Source organism: Leptopilina boulardi, unplaced genomic scaffold (assembly GCF_019393585.1).
Source record: "Leptopilina boulardi isolate dan_hultmark-lab unplaced genomic scaffold, ZJU_Lbou_2.1 LbouV2_126, whole genome shotgun sequence".
In the NCBI taxonomy this organism is placed as follows: Eukaryota; Metazoa; Arthropoda; class Insecta; order Hymenoptera; family Figitidae; genus Leptopilina; species Leptopilina boulardi.
This window is the reverse complement of record NW_026137670.1, coordinates 144,777-165,919: the sequence shown is the minus strand read 5'-3', so window position 1 is coordinate 165,919 and position 21,143 is coordinate 144,777. Positions and strand designations below refer to the sequence as shown.

Genomic DNA, 21,143 nt, shown 5'->3' with positions numbered 1-21,143 from the left:
TTAATCCTTATGGACTTTGAGAATTTCAAAAATCGAATTTTTTTCAAATGCAAACTTTTGAAAATATTATTTTATATATTCTTTTGTAATTCTTTCGCCAGTGTCATTATCCACTCTCTCTCTCTCTCTCTCTCTGTCTCTTTCTCTGTCATCTATTTTCCATTTGATCGTATCTTCCCTTTATATATATTTGATTTCATCTTCTTTTTTTTTCTTCTTCTCCTCATGTTTCTTTCCATTTCTTGTATGTATGTATATATATATATATACGCGTTTCGTTTCTCGTTTTCTTTACATTTTTATTTATTATTCAATGCGGCTCGCGAAGAGGTGCTCGTTAATTGATGGCACCGACCGCGACCAAACGAATTTTGAAGAGGGGAACCCCATCGCCTTATTTATATTGCAGTTGGTAAAACGAATCCACGATCAAAATCCTGCGTTCCTGGGCATTGATGGATCGCCAATCGCAATGGTGACGCTCCCTTGATCCTTTTCAGCGCATCAGGCCAAGTATTTTCAAATGAACCGCCTTTTTCCTTCGATTCAAACTGTGGCCTTGATCATCGATTCTCTACTCCTAAATCCACATCAATTCCATCGAAGGATTTTTTCCTTTTTTTTTTTTTTTTTGATTTTTTATTTCAATGTGGACATTTTTTTTTTTTTACAAAGTATTTGTACTGACATTATTTTATTTAAACTATTTTCAATTATGAAAAATTAATTAAATGTTGTCCGGAAAATTTTATTTTTTCTTTTAATATTATTTTTAATTAATTACGAGTGTTTAGAATTTAAGATTTGGTTTTTATAATTTTTATTAAGAAAACTTTTTTTTCACAGACTCTTGGGCCGTGGATCCATGCATGTATTTTCGAGGGAACAATTTCAGAAATTAATAGATGAATCCAACTATAAAGGACCATGGACTTCACTCTTAGATTTAGGTGCTGGTGACGGTGCAATAACTGCAAATATTGCTGAACTATTTGGAAAAGTATTCACGACTGATATTTCCGCTCCAATGAGATGGGCCTTGCAAAAACGAAAGTACATGTATGTATTTGCATTTTTTTTTCTTGTTTCTATACTTTTATTTTTAATAACTGTATTCAGATTTTTTGGAAAAATTTTAAATTCATATAATTTTGGCTCTTATTTTATAATTTTTATTCGAAAGTACCAATTAAAAGATTCCAAAAATTCGTATTTACGGAACACAAATTTTTATTTTATAAAATTTCCATTTAAATGAATTTTCACTTAGCAAAATATTTATTTAAACGAATTTTTGTTTAACACAATTTTCATATTTAACACACATGAATTTCAAATTATTGTAAATTCGGAATCATAATTTTTAAAAAATATTCGTCTTTAATTTTATTAAAAAAAAAAAAGATAAGTGAAATCCGAAAGTTCAGAAACGTTGAATAAAGTCGAAAGCGTTAGTAGTGAATTTCTAATTTATATGTGAATCGGAAAAATCAGCATCTATCTCTAAACAAATCAGTCAGATAAGCGCGAATAGGATTTCGTCTTCGGTTTAAACAAAAAAAAAAATCTCAAGTTGCTGATTCGAGAAAAGGTCTTAATTGACACCACTCACTCACTTGAGACATTAGACGTGTCTAAAGAGAGTATATACACACACTATCACTGCGCACTAACAAGTTTACCATACGAGATTGATTGGAGTAGAACTTTACGATGGTTTTACGCGCAAAACCAACTAAACTTGGAATAAAAGGGACGCTACCGAGTAGCTCGAATTGCCACTGGAATTTCAAATAAGCATTGCGACGAACTCGTAACGCTTTATAGAAACTTATTTATCCAACCTCGACTATATATACTATAACATAGTTCAAGGACCTCACAAGACTTGAAACTTGATTCAATATTTTAGACGTCGTATTCGCGAAGTCACAATTTCTTAAAAAAAAATAAAATTCCCCCTATACTTGAAAGCGAATATTTTTGTCAATCTTCATTTGGGCGCGCGAAATGATATATTTTTCTACGTTTGGAAAATTATAATTAAAATAATTGTCAATTTTATAAGGTCCCGTTTGTTGAGACACGTGAAATTGATCGCTTGTTATAAAAAAATTACAAAAAAGATTTTGTTTCCTTTTTTTTTTGACAATTTTTTTGCATTGACTGCAAAAGTGACCCACTATCAAGTACAGAATTTTTCAAATAAGACGTATTATTTGAACATAATATATGATCGGTAATTACAAATATTTTTTATTATTTTTATTATAATTATATATTCTGAATGAACAAGAAAGATTTCTAAATCTTGTATCGTGGATTATTCTTTTTTTGTTCCTTTTTGAAAATTTATTCCTGATTATAATTTTAATTGCACCTAGAAAATGAAATTAATTAATGAATTTTGATGTTTTTTTTAAAAATAAAAAAATTGTTTCTTTTTGAGCAGAGTTTTGGATGTGGAGAAATGGCATGAAAATGCAGGACCATTTAATGTAATTCTTGCTCTAAATTTACTGGACCGATGTGACAAGCCTAATTTATTGTTGAGACAATTGAAATCATCATTGGCACCTGGTGGTCGATTGATTATAGCCTTAGTGTTACCATTCAGCCCTTACGTGGAAGTTGGAGGCCGAAGTGATCACAAGCCATCAGAATATTTGCCAATTAAAGGATCAGGAATTGATGGACAAATTGCCAGTTTAATTGATCGGGTTTTTTCACCTTTAGGGCTGAAATGTCTTGCCTGGAGTAAATTACCTTATCTCTGCGAGGGAGATTTGGCGCAATCTTATTATTTTCTCAACGATTATATTTTTGTTCTTGAAGCTCAAGAAGTAATTATCTAGCCTTAAAATGATAGAATCTCATAACACTATTTTTTTTTATATTCGTCGTTATTTTGATTTATTTTTAATTTCAACGAATAATAATTTTTCATTTTTTGATAAGAATTTCAAGAAATAAGACTGAATTTTATTTTATTTTTTTTTTTAATAAGAATGGCCGCAGATAAGGAAAAATTAAATTTTAAATAATTTGAAAATTCTACAATCAGTAATTAATAATTAGTTAGAGAATTTAAAAAATTAAAATTTGCTGCCATCCATTAAAAAATCTTGATTACTTACTAAAGAAAATAATTAAATTGTCAAATAAATATTATTAATTTTGAATATTTAAGATTTTTTTTTAATAGAATAATTTTTTCCTTTTTTCAGAATGAAGCCTAGATTGTAGAAAATTAAATAAAACGCAGTGTCACGCTTGTTAAAAGGTTTTAATTATTATTTTTGAATTAATGACGCGTGAATACAGGAGAGCAATACTGACAAGCGACGACGAGTTAGTGTTTAGTTATAGCGACAGCATTGGTGAACATTATGTTTTGTGAGTATATGTGAATCAATTACTAACATTGCATTTATCTGTTATACATTTAATATATGCAATTTAGAATTCAATTGGTGACACAAACAGAAAGAAATTTACTTTTTATTTAAGAATATATAAATGTTTAAAAGCAAATTTTTAATATTCGAAACAATAAACTTAAAAAATTAATATATTAACAACTAAAATTAATTAATAATTGAATTAATTTTAATTATTAATGTACTATTATTTTTTCTTTTGCTTTTATAATTAATAAATTTTGTATTTGTTTAATTATGAAATTCTTTCATGTACTTATTGTTAGTTACTTTATCTAAAAATTAACTCTACTATTTCGTTTATTAAAAATTGGTACTTTTAAATTATTCTTATGTAAATTTTAATATATATTTTAATTTAAAAGTAATTCTTTCGTTTCGTGTATTGAATTGAATTGAATGGAATATTTGACAACCATCGGAGTAATTGGAGTGCTTTAAATTGGTAACTATTTACCACAGTTACGTTAGCATGTTGCTGTAGTTGAAGAAAAAGACGCGAAACTTGGAAATTCTATTGGAAAATCTCATTTTTTTGCATTATTTTTTAAGATTCTTAGATCTTTAGAAATATTAAATATATCAATGTATAGAATTCCATTTCAACTAAAAACCTTTATTTATTTATTTATTTATTTAAATTTTGTATTGTTATCATTGAAATAAAATTTAAATTTAATTTGAATTTTCCTTTAAATTAAACTTTGGCTAAAAATTTAATTTAAAATTGAAATTCAACTTTGATATGAAATTGAATTTTTACGGCTGTAAAATTGGAATTAGATCTGAGATCTTCGAAATAGAAGAAACGTTTAGTTGAAATGAAATTCTACATAGATATATTGGGAATGATCTTGAGACAATCATATAATTTATGATCTTCTGTGTAAATGCATTCTTATATTAAAAAAAAACATATTGCCGATTTAATCCAAAAATCGCGTCATGTCTTCCGTGTTCTTACAGATATAAAGACTTGAATTACATATTATATAAAATACGTTTAAAACATCTTGTTCTCGATTTTACACAAATTCTTTGGTAAACACGGTTTCTGTCATGGGATATGCTTTTTATTTCTATTTTAAATATATTTTGAAATCAAGACTGGAAATATATATATTTATAATAATCATTAGATAAAACTCATATAATAAAAAAAGAAATATAATTCAAACTCTTGGATGCATCGAATTTTACTATTTACCTAAATTTCTCAACAAATTGTATTAATTATTTGTTACTAAAATTTTTTACAATGCATCCAAAGTTAATGTTACAGTAGATAGAAAATATATTTAACATAACTATTGTTTACAAAATAAGAATGCATAATAAATTAATATACAATAAGGTATATTTTCAATTTATCTATCATATTTTATCTTCGAACACATGAAGAAATATTTTAAAAAGACTGTTTTTTTAAATGATACAACCAGATAATAAACATGAAAATGACCTTAATGTAGATAATTTAATCGTAGAATATAAAAAATTGTAATTTATATTATATTTGAAAAAATTGTTTTATATAGAAAATTTCAATTAATGACAATTCGATGAATTTTTAATATTTACTTATTTTCATACATGAAGATTTTTATATTTTAAATGCTTTTAGAGTATATTAACTCTATGTAATGCAAAAAGATTATTATTTTTAATAATAATAAAAAATAGTGTGCTAAACAATTATGTTAACGATTATATCTTTATGTTGCATTTTTCGATTAAATTGTAATCTATTTACCTTACAGTATTTGCGTGACGAATATTAAAGATATAAACGTATAGCTAAAGTTTAAAAACAAAAACTAATAATGTTAAAACTCAACAGGTTTTTCAATGTTTTATTTTAATGAGAAATCAATACGCTTTTTTGAAAGTCATAAAAAATTAATAGTAAAATTATTCTAATTACAAATAATAACGTTATATCCTATTATAAAGAATAAATTTCTTATAAATAATGAAGTTGTTCTTATTATAAATAATCAAATTAATTTTTCTTTACACATATATTTATGTATTTTATATTCTTATTATTTATCATAAAATAATGGTTTTTATTTATGATATTTTTATAAAAACATATTTAAAACATTTTTTAAAAATTTTTTTACAAAAGTTAGATTTTATAAAATATAATATTTAAAAAAAGCGTAATGACAAACATTTTAATACTTCTAGTCAAATAGTATATGAGAATTTAAATATTGATACTACATTGATCTTGAAAATATGAAATCCTGCCTGTGGAGCTTATAGAATTTTTTTAGAAACTTGTCTTGCATCGTCCCGAATGTACTTACACATTAAATAAAAAGAAAAACATTAACAATAATTTATAGTTTTTTTTCTTTTAGTTGCCAAAAACATATATATATATTTTTTTAAATATTAATTTCTCACATATAATAATCATGAGAAGTAAACAACTAGAGTGCACAATTATCTATATGCATATTACCGAAATATTTTAATCCCTAATTTTTTGTTCCTTTATAATGTCAATGGTTTCTTCTGAATTACATATATATAAATATTGTATACGACTAGAATATAATTTTATTAGAAACTCTTTTTCTTTTTTCAATATTTGTAAAATGATATTTTAAAGCCTTCGATTTTTTTGTTTTCAATTTCATTGACTAGTCGAATTTCATTTTGTTTTTTGTATATATATAAAATATTCACTACTCAAACAATATATATAAAAGAAACGATATGTCACAAAATTATTTACACAAAATTATAATTTTTTAAAAAAGGAAAATCTTTGTTCGTCATTCTGACGAGCACCACAAAACAAGTTACAATTTTTTTCATCTTAAAAATTGTATCTTACAAAAATTAATATTATATAATAGAAAATTTTACCTCCTTTACGCCAAAAAAAAATTTCTGTTTGGTTTAGTATCCATATTTATCACAGTCCACGCATGTCTTCGATTTTTTTCTCCTACAAAACAAAAGTCCTAAACGCCAATATCTTTGAGCAAGCCATTTCTTATTTTTTTTTCTTTTTATTTCCATTCAGTGACTTAATTTGACTAGAACACTGTGAATTGGAATAATATTACTCAGTCCCGTTTTCGTTGTTCACAAATGTCGTCCAATCCGGCTTTTCTGTTAAAAATAAAAATTTTGGTTATTAATTAAAAAATAATTTTTATTGCATATTTTTTTAAATATAAAAATTTTAAAAGCAAAGACTTACAATGATGGAAGGTACTGAATGGTGCTGTGATCTAAACGATGTTTGTCTTCGTTTTTCCAACTTGAAACGGGAATATGTGGGGGTGGCAAGAAACTTCTTAATGATTGCACGAGTTGAATGGTGTCAACCAGAGCTGCAAATTGAAAACAATTTTGATAATTGTTTTATTTTATTGTTAAATAAAATAAAAATGTGAACGAAATTTTTTAATTAAATAAATTACTCTTTTGCAGAGCCTCCGATTGTTTGCCATAGGGTTTACACATCGATGGACGAACACAGGTTTTCATTTTGTAAATATTCTTCATCATCTCCTGAAAACCTCTTACAATTTTCTCCTGACCACCTGAAAAGTAAGTTTATTTTAAAATCTATTTTTAAAAAATTAAAATTCGGTTTAACAACAATTCGCTTAAATGAAAATTTGCATTTTTTAAAAATTAATAAGACAAATAAGGTAGATAAAAAAAGAAGAATTTCTACCTTCTGAGATTGTTGATTGTGAACGAAAATTATTGTCAGCTTCTGACAATGGCCAAGCACCATTGTGTAAAGCGAGCAAATCTTTATTAGAATTTCCCAAACCAAGTCCACCACTGATTCCTTCAATATTTTCCAAATTCGTTCGTAAAAAGTCACTTAATTTGTGCGTTTCTGAAATTGGAATATTTGGAATTAATGGCTCATAATGTTTGGTGGCTTGTTTCTTTTCTTGAGGACCAGGCCGATGTGGAATATTTAGGGACGGACGACTCGGTGGTCGTTGAATCATTGGATTTACACTGCTTCTCATCTCAGTGAAATCGGCTCCCGATCCACCCATTAGTTGATTTTGATTTGGTCCACTTAGTGCCTGTAAAAATAATTTTTAGCATTTAAATATTTTTGAAAAAGAATAAAGAAATTAAAGAGAAAAGATTAAAAGAGAAGTAAACCTGCAAATCGGAAGAATGTGGGAAGGATGATCGTAATAGAGAAGCTGTTGTTTCGTTGTCCTGAATATAAGTTGGACGCATTGATCCTATTTTTTGTGTGAGTTCCAATTGATTTTTATAAAATCGACATGCTTCATTTGGACAATTTTGAACAACTTCGACAATAAATTCTTTTTCCATTCCAAAACATTCGCGGCCAATTGTATATGATTCCATTACTGCGCGAACAGTTCCTTCTAAAGTGACATGCATTCCATGTGGTCCATTCATGTGTTTAATCATCACTGCATTTGCAAAGTGTTCAAAGGGAAGAATTATTTTGCCATTCTCTCGAAGAACAAGTCGTCCTTGTGAATCCATAGCCACTCTCTGTGCTACCATTCTACAAATGATTAAAATACAATATGATTAAAACGATAGTAATAATAAAAATTTTAATAATTATAAAATAACATAAAAATAATCTTACTGAAGATAGGCTGGACTTGGTACCATAGAAGCTTCTTTCATTTCTGTTAAGTATTGTAGTAATTCGATGCTTTGATTCCATCCCTTGTTTGTTAGATAACATTGGAGTAGTGAGTACATTTTTTCAGTTATATATCCAGCACCACTTGCGGCAGCTGGATATCCAGAACCTCCTCCTGGTGGACCCATTTCTGTTTGCATTCCTTTAGCGACTATGGTTTTCATAGTTTCCACTAAATCCATTCTGTAAAAGTATAAAATTATTATAATTATCTTATTGAAATAAGAATAATTCGAAGTTGCAAATCTAATTATTAAAACAATCGCGAATTTAGCAAAAAAATGTAATATATTTTTAAAAATAATTAAAAAACTACTAATAACAATAGAATTTAACTATTGAATAATTTATAAATTCAATAACCAATAATAATAGTTTTTATTCAATTATTTTTTTTTCTAAATAAGTAATTATTAATAAACCAAAAATTGTAATTATTTAAAAAAAATTCTTTTATTGTTTATAACAAGTAAAATGAACAAAAAAGAGAAATTATTAGTCAAATTCCCCAATTGTTTATACAAAAAGGGAAAAATATTACATAGTTGCATCAATTGATATTTGTTGGGCGCGGATATCAAAATACAATAAAAGAAAAAAATTAAAGCAGGCACCGCCCCCTTTTTAAGAGACATATACAACAATTAAAATTTTACCCTAATTTCACACGCTCTCGCCATTCACATAAACTTTTCTTAAAATCACATATCAATTTTAAACACTAATCACTTTAATTAGTTTGTATTGTTGCTGAATTAAAACTCTTTATTTGTACATTTGCAAACAATAAAAGAAAATCGGGACAATTATTTTCGCGAAAAGAACTTTCTATTTAGACCGACAGAGGCGCGATTTGCAATTTTTCTTAAAGGCGATTATACATTTTGGCAAAAAAAATACTTCATTCTGATTGGTAAGCAAGAACAGTACCATCCAATCACGTGAACTTCCAAGTGAGCATGTCATGTTGGTAGAAGTGAAAATTTTAGTTTTTTGTTATCTTGGGTTGGCATTACTCCTTATTGCAAATGGCGTCGTCAGAAAGTAGGAGATGCATTTTTGGTTCTGCAAAATTTAATCTTTTAGTATTTTATTAATCATAGCGCTAATTATACATACTTTTCGTTAAATAAATAAGTTTTTATATAAATAATCGAAAATGCATAAAAGTATTGTGGTAGCTGTGAAGAAAAATATGAAATATAGGTAAAACTTTTTTGACAAAAATATAACCTATAAATTTTGGCATTACAACTTGTTGGGTATTGTTGCATATATTGTTACTTCATATTACCTCCGCTTGAAAGCATTTTCGGGCAACTTGAATTTTTCAGAAAGTAAAAAAAAAAAATAATTAGTAGTTAATCTATTAAGAAAATTGAAAAATAAAAAAAATATTACAATTGAAAAAAGTATTTAAATAAAATTTCTAATTATGTTGGTAGAAATTTAATTGGTTGGTATTTTTTTCGTTTTGGTTGGTATCACTGCTTACTATACTGGACAGTGGAGAGTGTTGTTGAAATTTACAGAATATTTTCTGAAAAATAAAATTATCTTTAACCTTAACGTAAATTACAAATATATTTTAATACTTAAATTCAGTTTTATCTAAATATTCAATTTTTTAACTAATTTTTGTTGATAAATATTACAATTTTTAATATTTTGTCAAATTTAATGACACTGGAATTTAACCTAAAAAAATACTATATAACCAATTTCACAAGTCAATTCGACATCTGTTGAGATATTTGTCCACCGTATTTTAGAGACAAAATTTAAAAATTTAATTCTTATGTTTATTTAACTTTTTTCTTTATTTATTTACAGGGCTGAATGATGGAATAAAATAATCTCAAAAAAAGAGAAGCAAAAATATGTTTTTCCTTTCGACGTCATCAATTCTTCTCAACTCAGGTGAATATTTGTTTATAAAAACTACCTTGCATTTTAATAGCAATTTTTTTATAAAATTAACCTGAGAAATAATTAAACTCATTTTTTCTTAAAATTTTTGTATAAAATAGTTTTTTTTTGCAATTTCTAGGTGTTCAATCATGAAGGATGGGTGTTTGTTGCGGAGCTGCTCCTGGAGGAGATCTGGCATTGCTGAGTCGCAGTTCAATGTAAGTTGATAAATTTATTAACAAAATTAATTTGTTTAAACGTTTAGAAATAACAATATGTATAATTAAAATTTATTTTAGTATTTGTAAATGACGATTACTACAATATCAAATGTTAACATTTATAAATATTTAAATATTTAAAAGTATAATAATAATAATAATTATTAGAATAATCTAATAATTGACAATATTCAGGATTTTTTAAAAATTTTATTTTACATATATAATATAATGAATTATTTTTTTCAGGCAGTTGGTCCAGTAACAGGAAGATTTAGCAGTTATCGTACCTTTAACACGTCGCGAAAAATCGCAAATTGTAAGTATTCTTTTTCATTGGTTAATTTGGAACAAAGTAAAATTTAAAAAATTAGAAATAATTATAATAAATAGATATTATTGAAAATATCCTTTTTTAAATAATATGTAGTACTAGTAAAAAATAGTTTTCAATACTTTAAAATCTTTTTATTAGAAATATTAATTGTGATAAAAAGAAACAAAATTTATTGATTGATGACTTTATTTATTATTTTAAATAAATAATTTTGGGATCAATTGTAATAATTAACTGTACAATTAAATTAGGAATCCTTTTTTTTACATATGACATGTTTTTTTTCATTTTCAGTCTATTCCAGGGAAGAAACTTTCATCTATTGAAAGAGATAGAGAGAGTATGGTGTCATCATATCTTTAACACGACGAAAAAATTCACAATAGGTAAGTTGATTAATTTTAAACATTATTACAATAATGTAAATTTTGTAGGATATTGTCAATATTTATTAGGATTTTAGAATATAGTTGTAAATTATTTAAGTTTTAATTAATTTTTATTGTTTCAGTGTTTTTCAGTCCATGCCCAATAAACAAGTTGAAGGACAGGAAGGATGTGGAGGAAGAAAAGTGGCCCCTGCATACTTTTTTTTAATAAAATTTTTTGTTTTCTTTTTTATTTTTTTTTATAAGATTTTTTTTAACGCTCCCGGCCTCGCGCAGAAGTGCGCGCAAGAAAGAGGGATCCTCGGGAGCAGGCCTGAAGCGCTCGAGAAGTGGCGATATAACTTTTGCCCCGACGTGGGATTCGCCGATCGGTGAGTCGTTTTTTATTTAACCCCTTCCCTGTTTAAAACAGTTATTTTTTTATCAATTTAATTAAAGTAGATTTATAAATTGAAAATTAATTTTTTTAGATATTTTTAATTTCTAAATTTCTGAATTTTTTTTACTTTTAAAAAAAGTAGATATATCATATTGATTCAAAAAAAATATTAAAATTAAAAAAAAAACAGGGAAGGAAAAAACAACATAGTGACACCATTGACAAAATTATTATTTTCTGGTAATTTTAAGGAGTAATCTAAAAAAAGCATATGATATTTTCGGAAATTTAGCCCCTCAAAATTTCTAACACTCCCCACATCCTAAAATGTTACATGTTCTGTGGATTACTACCTTAATACTACGTAAACTAATATTATTGTCAATGTTCCTTTTCATTGTTTATATAATATGTATGTTATTTATTGTGTGTTTAATATTTTTAATGTTTTGTAATTTTTCTTATCGAGTCAAAGTAATTTTCTTTCTATAAAAAAGTAATTTAAACTAAAGTTATAAAATGTTATTAACTTCAAATAATTTAATTAATTAATTTTGTTAACAATTTTTCAATTTTGAATAGTAAATTTTATTTTCAAAAGATAAAAGTTAATGCATGTGGAATTAAAAATTAAAAGTTTTTGATAATTTTTTCAATTATGGACTAATTAAATGTTTTCTTTTCAGAAAAAATCGCTCAGGTGACGGTAACGTCCCGGGACGTTAACCCTAGTGTAGGTCATTTTGCACCTGGGCGGTATTAGTTTCGTTTAGAATATAAATGTAGGTAGAAAATTCGGGAAAAATAGGCATTTATGTTCGTTTTAAATATAGCAATAGGTAGGGAAATCGGGTGAAAAAAATGTAAGTAAAAAACAAGTAACTGGAGTACCAGTGAAAATGTACTTCATCTTTTATTATTTTTTGTCACTATGTTGTCTTACATTTTAATGTTTTGTGAATGTTTCTTAAATGTTTTGTGAACGTTTGATTTAATAGATCATTATTTTCAGTTGAATCATCGTGGTGAGCAATATTTCTTTTTAATTCTGATAATCATTCATTTTTTCAGGAATGTGTAATTTATTATATTTTTAATCTATTAATTTATAATTATTAAACTATTAATCTATATTTATTATATATGAAAATTTTACTACTATTACAAAAAATTAAATTATGTCCCAACTATCTCTACTCAAATTAGTTAACATTTTAATTAATTTGATTTATTTTTTAACACTTTTTGTATAAATTGAAATTAAATTATGTAACATGTTAACTATTTGAGAAATTAGAGAATAAATTTTAAATTACAAATTTTTTATTTATTTGCTATTGCAAATTTTTCGGGTATTTTTTTGTTTTATATTTTATTATTCAGCATTGCGATTGTTTAAGTCGCAGCTGTTTTATTTTTTTACTGTGAGTGTTAATAATATTTCGAGTAAGTACAATTTTCGGATTATTAAATTTATTTCCATATTAGACATAGTATTTAAAAAAAATATTTATAATCTAATTTTAAATTCTCCGCCAGAAAATCGAATCTATCCAAAATAAATCTAGATTATGCATTGTTGCCAACACTGCATTATACCAACAAACGCTTTGAGTAAACGTCAAAAATCTCCAAATAATGTAAACATGGCCTCGCAACGCAGTCACGGTGTAGAAAGAGTTTTATCAAAATTGGAGTCATCAATAAATTCCGGAAACTATTATGAAGCTCATCAAATGTATAGAACTTTATATTTCAGGTAATATAATTTTTTTCATCAAACTCGTATTGTTTCTTTAAACACAATCATCATGTAGGCAACGTCATCTAACCTCAACTTTTCAGATACTTGGGGCAAAGAAAGTATCCCGAGTTATTGAAATTACTTTATAAAGGATGCCTATTGCTCACACAACATAATCAGGTAATTTAATTTATTAATTCTTAATTAGAGCTACAAGAAATAAATTTTATATTTTCATATGCAACTCCTTGATTTTTTATAGTTTGCCAAGTTGTCATTAAAACATATGATTTATTACATCTATATTTTTAACTATTTAAAATTATTCCTCATTATTTAAAAGTTATCTTTGACTTTTTTGCAATTTAAAATAAAAATTTAGATCTATTATTGGAAAATGACATATTGATGAATATTTTATCAATCGGAATGACTGTGCATCATTATTGACAATGATTTCTCGTGAATATTCATTTTCTTATAATAGGTTTTATTTGTTAATTTTAATGTTTTCCAATAACTTTTTTTTTATAGTTCACAAGTGGAGCTGATTTGGGAATTTTGTACATTGATGTATTAACAAAAGCTGTGCCGAATCCTTCGGAATGTTATTTTAAAGAAATTGTAAATTTACTTAGTGTAATGAGTCCATCGACACCGGAGAGAGAAACATTCGTTCACGAAGCACTTCGATGGAGTGCCAAAGGCACAAATTATAAAACAGGACATCCTGATTTACATCAAAAGATAGCTGAAGTTTTTTGGAATGGTGAGAAATTGAAATAAGAATTTGAGAATCTAATGACTTAAAATTTTAATATTAAATTTCTTTTTAGAAAAAAACTATTACTTGGCTAGGCAACACTTTTTATGCAGTAAAGACGGTTCTGGATATGCCTCTATGCTAGTCGAACTTCATTTGGAAAAAGGATATTTTAGAGAGATTGATCTCTTTATAGCCCAAGCAGTTTTACAGTAAGAAAAGCGATAAAATAATTAACAATTGGATTAATATTTTAACTAAAAAAAATATATTAATATTATTTAGAAATTGTTATTTAACCTGTAACATTTTGTTTATTTATTCAGATATCTTTGTCTATCAAACAAAGCGACAGCACAGGAAGTTTTTGATTTATATACTTTACGACATCCTCGAATAGAAGGGCCTCCTTATATATATCCTTTGCTGAACTTTTTATTTTTTCTACTAAAAACAATTGACTCGTAAGTAGAAATATTAATTTTTTTCTTAATAATAAAATAAATTTAAATTTACAATTACTGGAAAATAACAATTACATTATTAAATGATATGAAATAATTTTTTTTTCAGAGGAAAAGTAGCCGTTTTTACAATTCTCTGCAAACAATATCGAATATGTATTAGTAGAGATCCAAGTTATGAGCAATATTTGGATAAAATAGGACAACTTTTTTTCAATGTTGCACCGGCTCGACCACGAAATCAGGGAATTTTTGGTTCTCTACTTCAGTCATTTTTTGATGGACTTGGCGACGAGGAGTTTAATGTAGAAGAACAGAATGCAGCATCTACCTCTCAAGCTGGTCAAGAATTAGACTGATTGATAGCGTATCACATGTGCGCTGCTTGAATGTAAGTGAGTTGAACATAAAAGAAAAACAAAAAATGAAATGTACCTTCATACGCCCCAGATACTTTCAGCAAAGTGCACTTATGACATAAAAAAAGAAAACTAAATAATTGTTTTAGATGCTGGAACTATCTTAAGAACGATTATCATTTTTATAAACAACGTCAGTGTGCAAAAAAAAAAAAAAAAAAAAAAAAAAAACAGTAAAAATGTGAACGTACCTGGGGCAGAGTATCGTAGAAAAAAACAAACAATTTTTTAACAAATCGCGTGGTTTAATTTTAAAGGAATGCGTAATAATTTTCAAAAACTCATTATTCTGAATTAAAATCGGTTTTAATGAATTTTGGAAAATTATCATGAATCCCTTTTTTACCTAGTTTCTGTAAGTTACATTGACGTCCCCATATCCTTTACTGGAAGTTTTTTTTTTTAACAAAAGGTTATCTATTATTTCAAGATAACTAATTATATTATGATATTTGAAAATATCTCTTTTTTTTTGCCCCCAACTCCCTGCAAAATAGAAGAAATATTCTAATCATCAAAAAAGTAATATTATTTAACAATTTATTCTTCGCCTCGCATAAAATTTTTTTTGAATATTTTAAATAGTGATGCCAAAGAATTAATTTGAAAATCAGACATTAAAAAGTTTTGCTATTCTTTTTTTTAAATATGAGAAGAATTTACTTCAAGTTATCTTCCGAATGAAAAATTCTTTGCTTTAATACATGACAGTAATCACGAAACTTCCGTAAAAAAATATAAACGTCCTGTTCTTAAAATTTTGTGCAAAACTCAATGAATTTTTTTTTTTTTTTAAAAGTTGTTTCATCAACTACATGTGTAATATATATATAAATTTATATGATAATTGCCAGATTGCACGTATAATCTTTTTTACATGAGCCTTACGGCAAATCCAAGAATGCAACTTACAAAACAACGTTAAATAGTATATATATATTAAAACATTTTAGTATGTGCAAAAAGAAATTTTGCGCTATTATGAATTTAGGGCGCATCAATTTTTTAAAATAGTTCCCCCTTTATAAGTTCTTTTTTCTTTTTTTTAAGACTCTCTTACATCAGAATTGTTTACATATACTAATATAGTTTAGATGAGAGAAAAAAAATCGTTATTTTACATATGCTGAATTGTAACAAATAAACATAACGCAGCTATTATGTAAAGAACAATCACCTCTTGCTATTAATGAATCGTAATATTGTAATATTTTAATGACCGATAGAACGACGTATTTATTAACTGCCACTGACTTGAATTACTCTTATATAGGCAAAGAATAGAAAATAAACTGTGGCCATTATTTATGTTTTTAAACTTTGCAATATTTGTTTAATTTGAGTGATTAATACTGATTATTAAAGAAAGAAAAATTAAACTCGAAGAGTATTTTATTAGAAATATTAAATTCTCTTTATATTATGAATTACAAATTTATTATTTTTTTTTTAAAGGCAATTTTCGTAGAAAATGGGTATAGTATAATTGTGTTGATTTTAATGAGAAATCTATTTCAAAAAAAACTGCAATGTATTTTTAGTTAAAAAAGAAATGATCTCGATATAAGTTGAAATAATTTTCTAATGGGAATAAAAAAATGATAAAATTGAGATCAATATTCGTAATTCATTATTGTACACAACATAGAAATATATCACGATTGGCAATATTTATTAGTTTTAATTAATAGTATCAAATATAATTACACTGCTCAGAGAAAATATTTTTTTTTTATCCTAAACAGACAAATTAAATTAAATTATTAAAATAAATGCTAAGTAATAATGTGACAATTTCGACATGCAATAAAATCAGAATTAAAATAGGTTCTTCTTATTTATTTTTACCAAAAAAATATATAAAGTAAAAGTAGAAAAATATAAATGCGAAGTTAAAAAAAATTCACTGCTTCGACAATTCGTTTTTATCGTAGAAAAATTATTTTGTTTTTTTCTACCTAATTTTCAATATGAAAATTATGAGGATGATTTTTTAAAATATAGATGTTCAAAAATGTAACAATTGTGTGTTTAGTTGAAAAGCTACTATTGTGAATACTGAAACGTATTCAATGTGTTATTCAAGTGATTTAGTAATCTTCGAAGCCTGGAAGAGAGAATTGATTTGAGAATTTTTCTACTTCTGATCGTAGTGATGTAATTTTTTCCTTGATAACGTCATTTGTTTGTAAAACTTTTACATAATCGACAAGTTTCGGACCTGATAAGGCTGTTGCTTCCTTAGCCAATTTTAAACCTAAAAAATGTTTTTAATTTTAGTAATTAGCTTTAAAAAAAAGATATGTATTAAAATTTTAAAGCAATTACCTCTGTCGATAAAATCGACGACACTGTCAATGTCATCTTCTTTTAAACCACGTGTAGTTAAAGCCGGTGTACCGAGTCGAATTCCACTTGGATTCAAAGCACTCTTATCGCCGGGTACAGTATTTTTATTGCAAGCTATAGAAATTTCTTCGAGAATTTTTTCACCTTTAGCACCTGAAATTCCAGTTGATCTTAAATCCACCAAAATCATATGCACTTCAGTTCCATCAGTTGTAATTTTATAACCACGTTTTTGAAGTTCCGAACACAATCGTTTTGAATTTGCAATAATTTGTTTCTGATATTCTTTGAATTCGGGAGTTTTAGCTTGTTTCATTGCTGTAGCTATTCCTGCGATAGCATGATTATGAGGACCACCTTGAAGTCCTGGAAATACTGCCTGATTAATTTTACTCTCCAAATCGTACATTATTTTCTCGCCATTCTTTCCGATACTTCTCACTCCTTTTCGATAAAAAATAACACCAGCTCGTGGGCCTCTGTAAAAAAAAGTAGTAAAAGTTTTGAAAATTTAATTATTAATTTCTTGTTAAAAAAATTAATTACCTTAAAGTTTTATGCGTGGTGGTAGAAACCACGTCACTATATTCAAATGGACTTGGAATAAGTTGAGCTGCCACTAATCCAGCAACATGAGCCATATCACTGAATAGATATGAATTGTTTTCCGTCGCGATTTCTTTAAAACGTTTATAATCCAAACATCTGCTGTGACAGGAAACGCCAGCGATAATGATTTTAGGTTTAAAGAGTTTTGCCTCGTCGGCAAGTTTATTGTAATCTATTAAACCAGTGACTGGGTCAACTTTATAAGGCATCGATTCGAAAAATATTGAAGTTGCCGAAATCTTCTTGTTGGCCGTGAAGAAACCTGTCAATTTATATCTTCTTTATTGTAAACTTTACTGAATAGCTTTATAATTTTTTATCCAATATCAGATCACAGATGTTTATCGAATTATAAAAAAAAAAAATTGTTTCTTTATAAATACTTTACCATGAGTAAGATGACCTCCATCAGGAAGATCAAGACCCATTATTCGACCATGAGGTTCAATTAATCCTGTATAAACTGCAAAATTAGCTGGACTTCCAGAATATGGTTGTACATTGCAACCCCATTCTTCGGGATTTAAATTGAATGCTTCCAATGATCTTTTCTGAGCCAAAATTTCAATTTCGTCTATATATTCGTTTCCTCCGTAATATCTAAAAATTTGTACAAAAAATTGAAAGTTTAATTATTATCAAAACAATTTTTGTTAAAAATTAATCTTTAATTTTTTTAATCATTTCTTTAAAATACCTTTGGCCTGGTTGACCTTCGCTGTATTTATTATGAAGACATGAACCAAGGCATTGAAGAACACTTAGAGAAGTGAAATTTTCGCTAGCGATCATTTCCAAACCAGTTGTTTGACGTTTCTTCTCATTCTTAATGATTTCAAATAATTCGGGATCGGTTTCCCAGAGATTCTTCTTCAGCAATGCTGCCATATTCTGTTTTAATTATTTTAAAATAATTAATAATTGCTCATACGTTAATTATTTATAAAATTGTCATAAAAAATTTGGAAAATATTTCATTGATTATTCTAAAATTATTTTAAAACAAAAATTTTTAATTTGTGGGAGAAAAATTATCAATGTTTTCGATAAGAAAATGAAGAAGCTGAATTGCAGATAAGGCAAACTCTTTATCGTTTTTTTTTCTTCTAGTGGACAATACTTGTCCTTTTCAAACAAGTTTACAGAAAATATTGAATATTTTGTTTATGTAAAAAGTTTTTAATTATATTTTATTTTATAACAAATTTAAAAAAACAACTTTTAAAACAATTAAACTATTGTTTTTATCTTTCGACTTTTTTTAAAAATGTTTTTATAAAAAATAAAGATTCGGAGTAGAGTGAAGAAGAACTTGTCTTAATTGAAATAAATTGGAGTAGCATTCATACATCAATTTAATAATAAAAACTTACGATTAAATTATTATTTGACAATTATTAACTAGCAAAAATTTTTCTTTTTTGCAATCTTCTTTAGGCAACAACTGGACTTGAACTGATTGTAAATGACGAATTTATATCGTGCTAGTTTATCAAATGTAAATAATACTAAATATTCAGAGTTCAAATGATATAACCCTCCGTATGTGGTAAAATGACACAATAAATTTGTAAACAATTTTTTTTATATATTGTTTTAAAAGTTGTTTTTGAAGAATTAACGCTCTTAAATGATATTTATAAATAATATTGATATTTATCATTCTAAAATGATTGCGAATAAGATAATATCAATTTTCATGAAGCAACACGTGGTTTTAAGAATTTTTTTAAAAATTCATACCAGAGAATAAAAACAATAATAAGAAACTTAAATCAAACTAAAATTAAAATTTAAGAACGAGAAGAATAGAATTTTATTTGCGCATTTATAATAAATTTCTTCTGTTATTTGATTACTCACGTTTTTTGAGGTGTTGTAAGATGAAAGATGTAAATTCTTCTGACAAATGGTCGTTACATCTGAAAATTGACCTTGAAGGGCAAAAATTGGTACTTGACAGCGGGAAAATAAATTTCCAACCAATCGCAAAGTGCCGCGATTCAAATTGAAACGATTTACAGCCATGTTTGCTTGTTTTCTGGAATCATATATTCAAAAAAATGGTACTTAATCTACTCCCATATCTTTTTAATTAGCAATAATCATTTCAACATACAGTATATAGAAATTGTTTTGTTCATTTACGTAAATTTAAGATAACCTATATATCCTTAATTCAAATACGCTTGCGTAACGCGGGAAATATTTTGAAAAAATGTATATAAAAATTCATTTTTTTATAAAAATGTAATATTTTTTTATTAAAATAATTTTAAATAGTCTAATTAATTTAAATATAATAATTCTCTAGTACAATGTCTTTCAACATTAATTATTTTCATAAATAATAATTTCACTAAATAGATTTTTATTTAAAAAAAAATTATTTTAAAGAAATTGAATGAATTTTCATATTTTTATGAATAAATAAAGTTTACTTACATCTTTATCGATAACAGTTTAAAGTGGAAATCCTTACTCGACTTCTTTTCAAGTTGCAGTACAAGATGAAAATAATTAATACCTAAAATGCAAATAAGAAAAAAAATATCTTTAAAGTCTCATCGAATATAATAGAAATGTAAAAAGAAATAATACTGTAAACCTGTATCAGTTTAAAGAAAAATAGAAGCTGGAAAGACGGCTTTTTCTACTTTCATTTCGTTTTTTTAACAACTAGAAATCCGGTCTTGTAAACTAAGTACAAAGTGTACAACTTGAAAATTTTCTATAGTTGCTTATAATCAATTCTTCAATATTAAGAATATGTTAAAAACATTTTTACTTTTTTTAAAACTAGTTCAACTTTATACTTTATTATTAAACGTTTCTTCTTATCTTATCGCAAAACTATTCTCGTTACACTATAAGGGTGTTATTTTATTTTACAATTTCTACGAAATAAATAAATGTAAAATAAATTTACGAATAAAAATTCGCGTTAGTATTTCAAATATTAAAAATTAATTAAATAATATTAATCGATTAAAAACGACAATTTGGTGATGTGGTAATATTATATTCTGAAAAATATTAAGTAATCAACAATGATGATATCGAATCAGAATTAAAGTCCATATCCCCATACATTCTTCTCACATTGTTTTTTTTTGTTTTTTGTTTTTTCTTTTTAAGAAGCAACTAATAAGTTACAGTGATAAGACCTTTGCATAATTCGATTGTGAATAGCTTGCTGCCATATTTTATTAATCTGTACCGATCTCGAGTAAAACATCTAAAAGCGATTGTTGAATAGTAATTTTGGAGCTGATAGTATATTCCATTTTACTTAACAACAAACGAATTATTTATATAAGGTTTTTTCTTCTTCTTCTTCTTCTTTAATTTGCCGTCAAATTGAATAGTTTCCTGCATAAAAATTTTCAAAAATTACTTGTTCTAATTTTCAATATTTAACAGTTCGTCAA

General features: G+C 26.2%; 4 protein-coding genes and 1 long non-coding RNA gene across 6 annotated transcripts in view; 3 read left to right on the top strand and 2 right to left on the bottom strand.

Annotated features, from left to right (window-relative positions):
* The window catches only part of LOC127291155 (protein-L-histidine N-pros-methyltransferase), a 29,873-nt gene extending 25,507 nt beyond the window's left edge, over positions 1–4,366 (top strand). The window contains exons 4-6 of the mRNA XM_051320086.1: positions 847–1,059; positions 2,453–2,843; positions 3,228–4,366. Of these exons, the coding sequence (XP_051176043.1) occupies positions 847–1,059; positions 2,453–2,843; positions 3,228–3,239 (616 nt within the window). The 3' untranslated portion in view covers positions 3,240–4,366. The remainder of the gene's footprint in view (positions 1–846; positions 1,060–2,452; positions 2,844–3,227) is intronic.
* LOC127291154 (uncharacterized) lies at positions 3,273–8,968 on the bottom strand. Its single transcript, XM_051320085.1, has 7 exons — positions 8,784–8,968; positions 8,068–8,310; positions 7,599–7,980; positions 7,147–7,516; positions 6,887–7,009; positions 6,664–6,796; positions 3,273–6,572 (listed from the first exon to the last, which is right to left on the bottom strand). Exons 2-7 carry the CDS (start codon positions 8,307–8,309, stop codon positions 6,527–6,529), a joined length of 1,296 nt encoding a protein of 431 aa, XP_051176042.1. The 5' UTR covers position 8,310; positions 8,784–8,968; the 3' UTR covers positions 3,273–6,526.
* A 197-nt stretch (positions 8,969–9,165) lies between these two features.
* LOC127291151 (uncharacterized) lies at positions 9,166–12,427 on the top strand. The gene is made up of 6 exons (XR_007844549.1): positions 9,166–9,333; positions 9,961–10,047; positions 10,178–10,256; positions 10,509–10,578; positions 10,891–10,982; positions 11,108–12,427. It is a non-coding gene; the product is annotated as an uncharacterized LOC127291151 (long non-coding RNA).
* Positions 12,428–12,965: 538 nt separating this feature from the next.
* Positions 12,966–16,365, top strand: LOC127291149 (Golgi to ER traffic protein 4 homolog). The gene is made up of 6 exons (XM_051320076.1): positions 12,966–13,123; positions 13,210–13,288; positions 13,643–13,877; positions 13,945–14,083; positions 14,198–14,335; positions 14,445–16,365. Exons 1-6 carry the CDS (start codon positions 13,011–13,013, stop codon positions 14,692–14,694), a joined length of 954 nt encoding a protein of 317 aa, XP_051176033.1. The 5' UTR covers positions 12,966–13,010; the 3' UTR covers positions 14,695–16,365.
* Positions 16,366–16,578: 213 nt separating this feature from the next.
* LOC127291148 (serine hydroxymethyltransferase) lies at positions 16,579–20,231 on the bottom strand. Of its 2 annotated transcripts, XM_051320074.1 has the most exons (7): positions 20,158–20,231; positions 19,576–19,753; positions 18,410–18,603; positions 18,101–18,312; positions 17,650–17,974; positions 17,083–17,582; positions 16,579–17,011 (listed from the first exon to the last, which is right to left on the bottom strand). In XM_051320074.1, exons 2-7 carry the CDS (start codon positions 19,738–19,740, stop codon positions 16,845–16,847), a joined length of 1,563 nt encoding a protein of 520 aa, XP_051176031.1. In that variant the 5' UTR covers positions 19,741–19,753; positions 20,158–20,231; the 3' UTR covers positions 16,579–16,844. The 2 variants fall into 2 exon arrangements, with proteins under 2 accessions (XP_051176031.1, XP_051176032.1); XM_051320075.1 differs by lacking the exons at positions 19,576–19,753; positions 20,158–20,231 and adding an exon at positions 19,086–19,229.
* Positions 20,232–21,143: the final 912 nt, after the last annotated feature.